We start from the raw sequence: 14,127 nt of genomic DNA, 5'->3' as shown, positions 1-14,127 counted from the left end.
GCAGCCACTTGGGGAGTGAATCATTGGATGGAAGATCTTCCTTTCTGTCTCTCCTCCTCTCTGTACATCTGTCTTTCCAGTAAATAAATAAATCTTTGTTAAAAAATAAAAAACAGCAGATTTTAAGAACAAATAAATCCACACAAAGCGCTGGCAATGTGGTACAATGGGTTAAGCTGCAGCTCGCCTCACTGGCAGTCCATGTTGGGCGGTTCAGTTACTCTGTTTCTGACTCAGCTTCCTGCCAATACACCAGCAGGAAAGGCAGAAGACGCCCAAGTATTCAGGCCCTCACTACTCACTTAGGAGAACTGGCCCAGACTGGCTGCTGTCACCATTTGTGGAATAAGCCAGCATACATAACAGCTCTTCCTTCCTGCTTCTCCCTCTTTCTCAAAAAGCATATATAAAAACCTGGCTGTGTGGTCAAAAGGTATAAATTCTATACAAAGTCCACATATAAAAACCTGGCAGTTAGGTAAAAGATATTAACTCTATAGAAAAAATAGTTTGAGGGAAGGAAATACTATTACCAAACACCCACTAGGTCACCACTTATACCCCAGCTCAAGCTTTGCTCTAACTTCAGCACCCCATAGCTGAGTCCAGGAAGAGCTCAGTCATCAAACAATGGACTTTCCAAAAATACCAACCATTAAAATTTCACCTTAATTAACACACATTTCAAATTAACCCAGTCATATAATAATTTGTTTTTTCACTACACATCTCAGGATAAAGAAGCCAAACTGTAAAGCTATTAATGAAATACATGGCATCATTCCGAATTTTGTACTTAGATTTAGAATTTAATTGTCACTGAGCTATTTTTAGTTCTGAAAATATTACATAAGATTTTCCTTAATTTATTTGTGAAAAAGTAAAGTCAAGACCTTGAGATCACAAATATCCACTTGAACCTAACATCAGTTCTAGATTCACCCAAAAATCCCACAACATACTATTCTCAAGAGAAAACTGAAAATTTGCATTATACAGAAAAGCAAAAATAGGTCAAATAACCTTTTGAAAAACCATCATTCAAGATATCCCTAGATGGCAAAACTTAACTTTTCAATATCCCACAAATCCCAAGGTCAAGGTAGTGGTCACTCCATCACTCCCCAGCAGCCTAAGCACACAAGAGCAGCTGAGGACCACCTTATTTTGATTCTCATTTCTAGGACTGGAATCACTTCTAGGATTTAAAAGAACTAAAGCCACTGCCTATTTCCAATGCTTAAACCTATCCTGACTCTAGGACATGCTGAAGCTCCAATTTAATCAAGCAAGAATCTTTCTTATGAAGCGGGGTGTGGCCTGAGTTAAGCAGCAAACCACACGGACAGCGCTCTGTCCTTACCTGTTCCACTTAGAATCCAGCTCCCCACTAACAGCCCAAGAGCTTGGGGCCTGCCACCCATGTGAAAGACCCAGAAAAAAACTCCAGCTCCTAACTTCAGCCTGATCCAGCACAGGGTCACTGCGGTCATTTGGGAAGTGAATCAGCAGATGGAAGAGAACTCACTCTGCCTCTAAATAAATCTTTCCTTAAAAAAATCTTACTGGTATACCCATTCACAAAACTGGCAAATAATACATAAAACAAAAGCAATCAGTTCAAAAGCAGCACTCTGGTCAGCTTTGCAAATAACACAATTTGACAAATTTCCAAATACAGTAATAGGAGCACAGCTTTGAATCAACTAATTTAACCTAAGGTTTCACTGCTTACAGTTACCACAAAGTATTCAGAAAAGAACTTTTTTAGGCTTTAAGAACAAGTACAGAGATGTAAATAGCAGAGGTGCTGAAAGAGATCTTCCCATCTTCTCGCTCACTCCCCCAAATGGCTGCAATAGCTGGGCCAGGCTGAAGCCAGGAGCCAGGAATTCCATCAGGGTCTCCCATGCGGCAGGCAGGGCCCTAGCACCTGGGCCATCCTCCACTGCCTTCCCAGGCACCTCAGCAGGGAGCAGGATTGGAAGGAGAGCAGTGGGGCTTCAACAGGCACCTGTATGAGAGTATCTCAGGCAGCAGCATAACTCACTAAATTACAACATGGGCCCTGCATTTTCTTAAGAAAACAGACTGACGATGCTTCAAAATCTTCTGAAGTAAAAAGAATGAAATTCTATCACTTGCATCAAAATGGTTGGAACTGGCAGACCAGCAGACAACATGGTAAAATAAACCAGATACATATGTATCACATTTTATCTTGCATGTGAGAGCAAATATTAACAAAAAAATAAAAGGAACTGCCTGTAGCAATTATCTTGTAAATAGTACTTTGTTCAAACTTAATATTACATCTTTTTTCAAATTCATTAGGATTCTATACTATCATAGTTTTAATGATTTTTGTGACTATTTTTAGATTCATTTTATTATAAGTTGAACATCTTTATTGTCTACAACTTGCTATTTTCCTGCCTTACGGTGGTCGTTTTAACCTCTTAACTATTGAACTTTGTTTAGTGGCATCATTAAGACTTTGACTACTGCAAAATTACTGCACTGAAATCACCACTCCTAAGTTTTCAAATGGGCAAGCTGTCCACAACAACCTCCCTCCACCACCACATTATGTCTAAGGAACTTTCCACGACCTTCATCAGTTTTTTTTTCTCTTCACATTCTCTAAAATCATCACCTCCTCCTTCACAAATTCTCCCATCGATATCAATATTTTTTAAAAAGATTTATTTATTTTTATCGGAAAGGTAGGTATAGAGAGAGCAACAGAAAGATTCTCCACCTGCTGACTCACTCCCCAAGTAGCTGCAATGGTTGGAACCAAGGTTGGAGCCAAACTAATGGGAAGCCAGGAGCCTCTCCCAGGTCTCCCAAGGGAGTGCAGATCCCAAGGCTTTGAGCCATCCTTCACTGCTTTCCCAGGCCACAAGCAGGGAGCTGGATGGGAAGTGGAGCAGCCGGGACATATGCCCATATGGGGTCCCAGTACAGGCCAGGCAAGGATTTCAGCCACTAGGCTACCACAGTGGGCCCAAATACCAACATTTTTTACTGTACTGAGAAGATTTCCAATTCTTGTTCCTTAACCTTGGTTGTCTTCCTAATCTCAATCTGCCTTCAAACCGCCCCTAAACATGTTCACCTCTATGTGTGCAAGCTCAAAAAAAAAAAAAAAAAACAACAGCCACGACAGGAAGTTCTTCCCAAACTAGCTTCTCACCTGTATGTCTTATTTCAGACACTGGGTAGTACAATCAATCACTCATAAGGTGGAAGTAGCAAAATTTTAAGAGCACAGGTTCAGGAAACAGACTTACTGGGTTTACCATGCACCCGCTTTGCAACCACAGACCTGATTTCATTTGCACAGCTGAATAAATATAGAGAAAGCAGTGTTAAGTATTCAGTAACCGCTGGCCAGTAGCAGCATTATAATACTGTCATCTTGATGCTTTTCTTATCCTCACTATCATCTAAGTCAAATCTCACTCCATCTCTGGGGCCAGTGCTGTGGCATGGCAGGTTCACATGCCAGTTGCTCCATTTGCAACCCAGCTCCCTACTAATATGCTTGCGAAAGCCACTGAAGACAGAAGCACTCGGGTCCATGGGGATACCTGGAAGAAGTCCAGGGCTCCTGGATTGGGCCTGGGCCTTTTGGGGAGTAAACCGGAAGAACTCTCTGCCTCTCTGTAACACTGACTTTCCAACACACAAAATAAATCTTGGAAAAAGGGCCCGGCGCGGTGGCGCAAGTGGTTAAAGGTCCTCGCCTCGCACGCCCGGGATCCCATATGGGCGCCGGTTCTAATCCCGGCAGCCCCGCTTCCCTTCCAGCTCCCTGCCTGTGGCCTGGGAAAGCAGTCGAGGACAGCCCAAAGCTTTGGGAACCTGCACCCGCGTGGGAGACCTGGAAGAGGCTCCTGGCTTCGGATCGGCATAGTATCGGCCCGTTGCGCTCACTTGGGGAGTGAATCATCGGATGGAAGATCTTCCTCTCTGTCTCTCCTCTCTGTATATCCGCCTTTCCAATGAAAAAATAATAAAAAATAAATCTTTAAAAAAAAAAAAAAAAAAAATCTTGGAAAAAAATCTCATTCATCTCAGCTGTAACACAGATCTTCCACAGGTAACTTCTAAAGACACTGCTGCCATTCAGATCTTCCCTTTCTTCAGCCATTTACTTCTTAGTAAGGAGTAATGCACCTTGCATTACAGACATAAAATAAGACACAGCTGTTGCCCTTTGGTGGCTTAATCAACAAAATAAGTAAAACAAAGTACCACAAAAGTACAGAAAGTAGGCACATCTTACAGGGGGTGGGGAGTGTCAGGGAATGCTTCCAGAAGAGGAAGACAAATTTAGTTACAGTCAGAGGAGAAGGCAGATCTTCCATCCACGGATTTACTCCACAAACGGCCACAACAAACAAGGCTGGGCCGTCCCAAAGCAAGGAGCTTCTTCCAGGTCTTCCATCTGCATACGGGAACCAAATCACTAGGGCCACCTTCCACTGCTTTCCCAGGGAACTGAATAAGGGGAGCAGCCTGAACTCAAACTGGTGCCCAAGTGGGATGTGAGCATCTGAAGGTGGTGACTTATTACTCCACACGCCAGCTCTGGAATAGCCCTTTCCTGCCTCCAATTTTCCATGATTCTAATTTTATTCCCTAGCATCTGAAACATTCCACAACTCAGCCTAGATGTATGCAAGTATCATACACACCAGCTAACCCACAATCCCTTACCAAGCAACTGACTTGCTCTGCCTTACCCATTTTTAATATCCTATCTACACTTCAAAACTGCTCCTTGCTCACAGGGTCCTGCAAATCAAATTTCATTATGTTCCTTAAGCTCCTCCCTCCCACTGACCAAATACTTTGTGATGGCTCTGTCTGGCACTATTAGGCATGCCGATTCTCTCCTACCAGACAGCACGTTCCCTAGCATAGATATTAGTCTTATTCGTTACCTCAGGGTCAGCACCATGGGTCAACCTCAACAAGCTAATCCTCCACCCTGTTGCACCAGCTTTCCATAGAGTTCATGTTCCAGCTGCTCCACTTCCCATCCAGATCTCTGCTTATGGCCTGGGAAAGCAGCGGAAGATGGTTCAAGTTCTTGGGACCCAACATTCACACGGGGGAGACCAAGAAGAGGCTCCTAGCTCCCAGTTTCGGATGAGCTCAACTCTAACCACTGTGGTCAGAGTGGAGGGGAGCCTCTCTCTACGCCTCCTTCTCTCTATAATCTGCCTTTCACATAAAAATAATTATTTTTTTAAAGAAAAGTTTGCTATCTCAACATTAAGCACAAAAAGCAGCAAGTAACCAGAGCTGCATTATACACACACTTGTTGACACCTGTCAAAATTACACTCCACACTGCCAACATCTCATGCTATCAACTCATTAACAAGCAGCAGTTACTTAGCTTAATGGAACTATCCAAGTCAAGCCATCATCCTCACTTCTCAAAAATAAACTGTCAGATCACCGGGAGAGACATGCACTATGCACAATAAAGTCAACTTTTTAATTTCTTCTAAAACACCACCAATATACAAAATGGTCTAGGTGCACTCTAAATGTCCCACAGTTAATCAAAGATGCAGAAGAAGCTATGGATGTGTCCTGTCCCGGGTACCAATCTGGCTGCCTGCTTATGGCAGTGGAGAATGGTTCAAGTCACTGGGTCCCTGCATTCCATGGTGGACTCCTAGCTGCTAGCTCCCGACTTTGTCATTGCAGTCCTTTAGGGAGTGAGTGAATGGATGGAAGGTCTCCTTTTCTGGAACTCCATTTTTCAAATAAAAAGCAATCTGGGTGATCATTACAATGGCTGATAACAAAGGATTAAAATACACCCTGACATTCTGAAAAACACTTTGTTAACAAACCTGTAAGAAAAAAAGTAGGAAAGAGGAAGGGACTATGTCCATATTATAAACAAAGAAAGTGAGGTTACATACTTTAATATTATTGGAAATATAATTAATTACTAAGCCAGGACATAAAACCAAATCTCTTAGTTATCAAAATCCATCCTCTTGGGCTCTCGCAGTAGCCTAGCAGCTGGAGTCCCCACCTTGCATGCCCTGTGATTCCATATGACCACTGGTTTGTCTCCTGGCTGCTCCACTTTCCTTCCAGCTCCCTGCTTGTGGCCTGGGAAAGCAGTGGAGGACAGCCAACAACCCAAAGCCTTGGGATCCTGCACCCAGGTGGGAGACCTGAGAAGAAGCTCCTGGCTCCGGATCGGCTCAGCTCTGGCCATTGCGGCCACTTGGGGAGTGAATCAGCAGATGGAAGATCTTTCTCTCCGATTCGCCTCCTCTCTGTAAGTCTAACTTTCCAGAAAAAACAAATCCTTTAAAAAAATCCATTATCTTTCCACTTTTATTATGTAATGGAACCTCCATGTTAACAGAGAAATCAAAAAATCACATTAATACTATTTGAGTCAATACTACTTTTAGAGACGCGAGTAAGGGATCTGTAGACAGTATCATAGATGGCAATCTGAAGCAAAAGAAAATGAAAAAGACTGATGATTACAGGAAGCAGTCACATATCCACAAACCGTGATAAACAAGGAAATGCTCTCACTGTATCCAAAGCTTCCAATACAAGATATTTAAAATACTTTGAAAAGAAGCACCCGTTATTATTATTAACGGCTTCACTAACAGCTGCCTCACGCTGTGTTTATTTCTGTCCTGAGTTTCTGGAAGACAAGGGCGTGTGCGGTGAGTTTTCCAACGACTCGTCTACACCCCCTCGCCAGAACGGAGAGGAAGCAACCGACAGGGAGCAAAGATGTAAAGCAGCCAAGACTGCGTGTCTAGGTAACCAAAGGATGTTAAGGTCATTACCGACTTGTATACTATTCGTTGAGTTCACCAAGTAGCACAGATCCCCATTTAACAGAAACCGGGAAGTCAGGAAAAAATGGGTGCAGGATAAAATGTTTCTCCAAATGGCAAGCAGTAAAGCTTTGAACTGTAAACTGAACTTCCTAACAGCTCACACGGGGCCTTACGCGTTTAAGATGTTGAAGTTAAGTCCCATGTAACTTCTGACTGTTCCCGAAAGGACTTAGGACTTGGGACTTGGGGAGGGGCAGAATCCCAGAACCCACGGAACTGTATCAGAAAACAATAACAACTTAAAAATTCAAACTCGACTTAGAAAAAAAAAAGGTTACGTCCCTAGAGCCGTAGTGCCTCACTATTTCTTGTATCAGCCCAACAACTACTTCGTGTCAGTTCCTATTACTTTTTATACCGAGTTCAAGATGAGAAACTCAACAACAAAACCCATCGGACGACGCGCCCAACGTGGCCCAACTAAGACCTGGGGCTGACGCGAAAAGCACCGGCCAGCGCAGCGGCTGCCCGCTCCGCGCGCCCCGTCCACGCCGACTCCCCTTCCGCCCGGAGAACATTCTCCGCGCCGTGGCCTGGGGTGACGGCCACGTGTGGGGGGTGGCGTGGCCCGGCCCCGCAGCCCCCTCGAGGACGCCGGAGAGGCCGGAAGCGAGTGGACTCCAGGTCCCAGAGCAGGAGCCCGGGAAGCCCTGGGCAGCGCGATTCCCGCCTCTCCCCGGCGCTGCTGCGCCGCGCGGCCTCCGGGCGCCCCGGGCCCGGCCCCGCGGCCGACCCCGCTCTCCCGTCCCGCCTCCGCGCCCCGGCCCGGCGCGGCCCGAGCGCCCCCCGCCACCAGCCCCGGGACGCGCCGGTCTCGAGCCGAATCCAGGCGGGGACCGAGCGGCGAGGCCAGGCCTCTCCCAACCTGCGCACCACGGGGGCGGCGGCGCCCGGGCCTCCTCACGCAGCCGGAACGCGGACCCGAACCGTAGCCACCCCTCCCAGGAGCCAGGAGCTCCTGCAGGCCCCACGACGCAGCCACAGAGCCACTGACTCCCCAAGATCTCCGAGAAATTACCTTTGAACTGGCCTTCTGAGAGCCGCCTGGCGTTTTGTCCGCCATCTTGCGCTTTGCCCCTCCTTCGGCGGCGCCAGCAGCACGGACAAATCGAGCACCGAGCAAGCGGATCCCAGTGAAGCCCGCCAGAGGCGCCTGCAAAGGCGGAGTAGCCGAAGGCCGAGATCGCGAGCGGGCGCGCCACGTGACTTCCGGTGTCGGTTGCGCTCCTCCCGGGCGGCCTGCGCGGCTGGTTTCTTCTGAGGTCTCCGACGCTGTGTTTTCGCAGGGCCCGGCAGCCTAGACTCCCTTCTGGCCGTGACTTGGAGCGCGGGCTGACATGCCCCTGTCTTTTCCTGGGCCGGGAAGGGATCGCGCTGCACTGAGGGAGGATTTTTCCCCTCTGAGACGGGAGCTGGCGGCCGGAGCGCTGCGGGCGCCCTGGGGAGGGCAGCCCTGCCGCGTCCCGGCGTGGAGACGGCGTGAGTGCCCGGACCAGCCGAGAGGAGCCTTCCTCGAGGTCCGAGGGGCGTCGGCAGGCATGAGCCCGACTCGTATATGCAGACAATTCCGCATCTAGCACACGTGCAAGTGTTGTGCCTTCTTTTTTTAAGCGCCTTCAGCTTTAGGAGTGTCGTCACTTCTGATCACGTAACAGAGGGAATACCGCCGACTATTCTGTACTTTAGTTGTTGGAGAGTTGTTAGTCCGCCCTGGCTGCTTGGCGGAGGTCCAGGAAAAGCGCAGTGAGGAACAGTTGCAGTGCAAGCGTTGTGGCAGGAGGCTGTAGCGCTCGGCGCAGGTGCACCCCATCGGCGGGAGTTTTAGTAGACCAGGTGGGAGGGCATCGTGGCCGAGAGAGAAGGGGAACGCGTTTGCATGGGGGCTTTGTAACCAGGCGACTTGGAATTCTGTTCTGAAGGTGAAATCTGTGGCCTTCCACAGTTTCCAGTAGACCTCCTTAAGGTTTAGAATCTTAAGTTTCGAAATGACTTTAATCAGACAGGGTAGTGTGGCAGGGGAGATGAGATGGACATGCCGGCAGTGAGCAGGCACCCGTGCGGTGGACAGCAGCCAATTTATTTGCACAGTTTCGCGGGGGCCACGTGGACAGAAAGGGACCACGTCGGCTGCAGTAAGGTGTTCTAAACAGGCAGAAGGACCCTCATGACAGCTAGTTATTGGAGTCAACAATTTAAAGGTGTGTCCTAGACTTGGGATGCCCTGGCCAGCGCCGTCTCGGGCCAAAAAGAAAAGTCTGCCCTTGCTTAGGCCTCAGCTTACAGGGGGTGAGATTCACTATTCCTGTCCGAGCAAGTCTGTGGTCAGAAGGTGTTCAGAAGCTTGCCCTCGGGGTCGGGAGGCGGGGGATCGTAGGCCTTCCCTTCCTAATGCATTTATTCAAAATGTTAGCGCGTGTCCTGCTGTCTGTGTTTCCGGGGCTCCACGGCACTCATTCCGTTTGTGAGGTTGAGGGTAGACAACGCTAAAAGCACACTGTAATTTGTTGGTGGCTTGCAACCTTCATGTCTGCTAGATTCGGAAAGTTAGCTGTGTGAGTATTGACGATTTCTCTCCCCCTCTTGTGTCTACAACAGTTCCTGGCGTTGGCGTGTGGCTTGCAGAGGCGGAGAAAAATACACTGTGTTCACACATTTAAAAACTTAATGAAGGGGGGGGGGGAGGACAAGCCAGGAAGCCGCAAATTAACATTATGCATAATTAAATTGGTGCTGCGAGGAAGGATCAATGATCAGAGAGAACTCAGGAAGGAGTAATTAATCCTGGCAATGGAAGCGAACCTGAGAGAGGTTTCATGAAGGAGAGAGCCCCTGGGCCGGCTCCGAAAAGGGGAGAATTGGGTCTGGGCGACGGGGGTCTTGGGGTGAGAGAAGCACTGGCGAGAGGATGTGGGGTGGCTGGTCCTTGGACGATGCTAACAGTTTGTGTCCTGCTGAGGAATCGTGGACAGGTCAAGCCTCTTGTGGGGGAGGGCTGTGGAGGGGTGGAAGCAGAAGGACAAATTGTTAAGCAAACAGGAAATGATCAGAAAGTGAACGGAGTGTTGCTTCGCATCCTGCGACCCAACAGTGTTTATTTGCAATCTGGGATTCTGCCACACTTTTTCAATTCTGCACTTGTTTTCTCAACCTTACCCTGACCCCCTCCTTGACATCTAATCCCGTTTCCTTACTTTTCACTGAAGATGTTATTTCAGCCAGGAAGTCTTACCAGACCTTCTTGCTCCACCAAGGCTGTGGCAGACCTTGCTTCTGTTGCCATGGGAACCCTTACCTCCCACTCAAGGAGTCAGAGCAGAGCTTACCTGTGTGTTTGGCAAGAGTGGGCAGAGGTGAAAGCCGGCTGAAATGAGGAAGGACCGCAGAGCAGGGCTGCACCTGCCTACAAGCCGAGCTCTGCGCTGGAGATGGAGAGCTTCTCCCCCAACTCCCCCAGGGCTCCGTGACTTCAAAAAGATTTTTACTAAATATTTATTTCCAAAAAAGTCAGTATAAACTTCTTCCCTCTCCTTTGTGTACAGTAAGCCCCAAAGCAAACATGACAAATGTGACCTCACTAGGATATAATTACAATGTTTCTTAAGGGTTTTTCTTTTTTCCTTCATTGACTTGGAGAGTGACAGGGAGAGACACACTCCCAGACACCCATCTGCTGGTTCACTCCCGGAGGGCTTTGACAGCACAGGATATGCTAGCATGGCTGGCAAGGGTTCATACATCTGAGCCGTCTTTCTCTACTTCTCCCAGGCCATTAGCAGAGAGCTGGATTTGGAGTGCATAGAATGACATTATGACCCTGGAAGATCAGCGAGCATAGGATTACAATTGATCGAATAATATCTGTATGAGAACAACTGAATGGATACCTTTTGTATAGCTGATTGGATATCATTAGTATGAGAACAGTTGAATGGACAGCTTGTGAATGAGAACACTTGGTGGGATATATAAAACAAAAGGAATTCCAAACAAAAGTATAGAAACAGTTGATGGTTTTGTTCAATACTTCCTCCCTTATCCCATATGACCCTCAATGTGTAAAGTCTGATGCCACTAATAAATTTCGACTTTTGACCATCAGTCAGATTCCACACATGTTCTTATCGGCTCCGTGCACCAAGTCCATCGCTGCAGGACAGCAACAGAAGTGGAGCAACTAGGACTCATGGGATGCTAGCATCGCAGGCAGAGGGTTAACTCACTGTGCCACAAAGTTGGCTCCTTAAGTACATTTTGAAAATTTAAAATCATGAGGCCAGGAACCATAGTAGGCCAATTCTCTGTTTGCAGTGCCAACAAACCATACGGGTGCTGGTTCATGTTCCAGCTGCTCCACTTCCAATGCAGCTCGCTATCCATGGCCTGGGAAAAGCAACAAAAGATGACCAAGTCTTTGGGCTCCTAACCACCCACACTGGAGATCCAGAAGGAGCTCCTGGCTTCAGTTTGGCTCAGCTGTAGCCGTTAAGACCGTCTGGAGAGTGAACCAGCATATGGAAGATCTTCCTCTCTAACTCTGCCTTTCAAATAAACAAACCTTAAAAAAAAATCTGGGGAACAGCTCGATGCGCAATTACTAATGCCAAGGAACCCAGTGTTACCTTCTTACGGTCACACTAGTACCATGCTGTTCTCATCCTGAGGTATTGACACTATCAACCCCACATCTGCCATTTGTTTTTAAGAGGTCTCCCCAAAGCAACTGGGTTCAACAGAAGTTACACAACACTAGATGCAAGCCACGTGCTCTTTATTTCGGTTCAATCAGGGAGATATTTTTCTTGGAAATTTAAACTGATGCTTAAAAAAAATTTTTTAAGAGGCAGGAAAAGAGGCAATACGTAGAGTGTTGTTCACTAACGCATACCCCAAAGGCCCACAGTGGCGAGGGCTGAAGCCAGGAGCCTGGAACCCAGTGATTTCAATAGTCGACACTCCCTACGATGCTCTGTACTGACAATAAACTGCAGTCAGGAAACAGAACCTAAAGTTGAACCGAAATACTCTGATGTGGGAGGTGGTTGTCTTCAGCCCTAAATTGAATGCCTGTTCCCTGTGGTTTAAATTCAGGTGATTTTTACAGAAGTCAGAACTTTCAGGTTTTGCTGCATAGTCTGGGTGATAGTCCGGTTGAGGTGACATCTTGGGAAGCACCTGTGTCTCTTGCTTGGCCAGGCCTTCATCACACACAGCTCACATGCCCGATTCCCAGCCTGCTTGCAGACGTTCAGTCTTTTACTTCGCATGGATGGTGTAAGTCTCACCCAGAGGTGATAACCAAGCCTACTGACAATGCTTTTCGTGTTCTCATGACTAAAGATGACTTTCAGGTTGTTCTGTGATTATATCCTAGCCTTTAAATAGAGAACTTAAAATGTAGAACTTAAAATGCTTGGAAAACAGAACTGTGAAGATACATCAAAAAATGCTAGCTGTCAGACAACCCTGTTAGAGAAATACCATTCCAGGTTTGTGTCAGAACAACGCAGTACATTTCCATGGCTTGGGAAGAAAAAGGGACAGAGTGGGAATGTTCTGCTCTATGCACCTGTCAACACACAGTATGGAAGGTGGATTAGGTAGAAATCCTCAGCTTCCTGTTGCTGCCATCCACAATTGTCACAGCAACACGAACATGTATTTGTAGAGATGGGCATCTAAAAGGTGCTGGCAGGCCTGTGCTCCTTGCAGAGGCTCTGGAGGAGGACACCTGGCCCTAGACTGCGTGCTTTGGCTTGTGGCCACCTCCTCCTTCTTCTGGACCCAGCAACATAACCTCTCTTTTTGTTTAGCCACTTAAAGAAAATCTGCCTCAAATCCATTCCAAGTTGTTTTCCATTAAAAAAAAAAAAAAAAACCAGAATGTTCTAAAACCTTTGGTCGAGTCTGCCCAGCTCTCAAGACGGTTCCTCTGGAGGTAACTGCCAAGAGATGCTTCAGGCTTCTCAGAGCAGGGTGGAAATTTCAACACGATGTTATCTCATTGTAACAGAATTAAGATAGGCTCATTTAAAACGGACTTAAAAGTCTCCCTGTGCACTTGGATCTTTGGTATGTATTTGACAGAGCAGTTAAAACACCACTTGGGATGTGTGAATTCCATCCCCGAGTGCCTTGGTTTACAGCCCACCTCCGTTTTTGATATGCACCGGGGAGACATCAGCTGCCTGCCAGTCACAAGGGAGACTTCCATTGAGTTCTAGGCTCCTGGCTTTGGTCTTGCTCACCCTGGCTTTTGCTGGCTTTTGGGAATAATCCAGTGGATGAAAGATCTCTCTCCTCTTTGCCCTTTCCCAATAAATAATATAGCAAATAGTATACTTACATATATTTTTTTCTTTCAAAAGTTTTTAAATTTTCATACATTGCAGGCCCCAGGGGACAATTGTCATTTATTATGTTGCCACATGGAGGCGCTGCTACAGTTGGGAAACCAAAACAGCAGCTCAATGTTAGCAGGTTCTCTGAATACACAGGAACTTCTGTAGTGCTCTGGTCACATCTGGTGTTAAGTTGGAAAACCACCCCAAATATCCTGTCATTGTCAAACAGGCTTTCATGAAGTGATTGTGCTTATCCTAGGGCTGAAGAAACAGCTCAGAGAAGTAGCATGTGGTATAAAAACATGGTGGACTGTGTTGGAGGGAACAGTCTGCGCTACTGTTGGCCCACTCTGCTGCCCCAGGGGACAGCGGCATTGTGCCTGGCACAAAAAGGAGAGTGGCAGATGCTGGTGAGTGAATAATAACTGGGTCCAGAAGGTGACTACCTTAGAGCTTCCAGCCAGGTGTCACCTCCATTGTATCCGCGCAGGGAAAGCAACAGAGTTCCTGAAATCAATTTCTCAGGCATGATGTTCTGAATCATATAGCATGTAACGTGGCTCTTCATCTTGTTTGCTTGGAAAGCAGAGCAACAAGAGGCATCCATTTGGGAAGTGAGCCAGCAGGTGGAAGATCTATGTGTCTCTCTGTAAATCTGCCTATCAAATGAAAATGAACAACTCTTAAAGAAGAAGAAAAGGAGAGCCTCAGGCAGAGACACAGGGAACAACAAATGTCTGACTTCAACTCAATGTGCAAAATAATGTGTCAACTTCCAGAGTGTTTAACAGCAGAACAACCACGCAGCAAGCTGGCCAATCCTTTCTTACAAGAAAGGATTCCAGAAATTAGAGGGCAGTTGCAGTATCTGACCT

At 47.0% G+C, this 14,127-nt stretch overlaps 1 protein-coding gene across 3 annotated transcripts in view; it reads right to left on the bottom strand.

Annotated features, from left to right (window-relative positions):
• Nucleotides 1-8,058, bottom strand: part of LOC121152620 (U2 snRNP associated SURP domain containing) — a 49,510-nt gene extending 41,452 nt beyond the window's left edge. For 2 of the 3 annotated variants that reach the window (XM_040974748.1, XM_040974749.1), the window contains exon 1: nucleotides 7,930-8,058. In XM_040974748.1, the coding sequence (XP_040830682.1) occupies nucleotides 7,930-7,974 (45 nt within the window). In that variant the 5' untranslated portion in view covers nucleotides 7,975-8,058. The remainder of the gene's footprint in view (nucleotides 1-7,929) is intronic. The other variant, XM_040974750.1, reaches the window with a different exon arrangement.
• Nucleotides 8,059-14,127: the final 6,069 nt, after the last annotated feature.

Source organism: Ochotona curzoniae, unplaced genomic scaffold, assembly GCF_017591425.1.
Source record: "Ochotona curzoniae isolate NIBS_2020 unplaced genomic scaffold, NIBS_Ocur_1.0 contig_2599, whole genome shotgun sequence".
Taxonomy (NCBI): Eukaryota; Metazoa; Chordata; class Mammalia; order Lagomorpha; family Ochotonidae; genus Ochotona; species Ochotona curzoniae.
The sequence above is the reverse complement of the archived record's forward strand: the minus strand, read 5'-3'. Positions and strand labels throughout refer to the sequence as shown.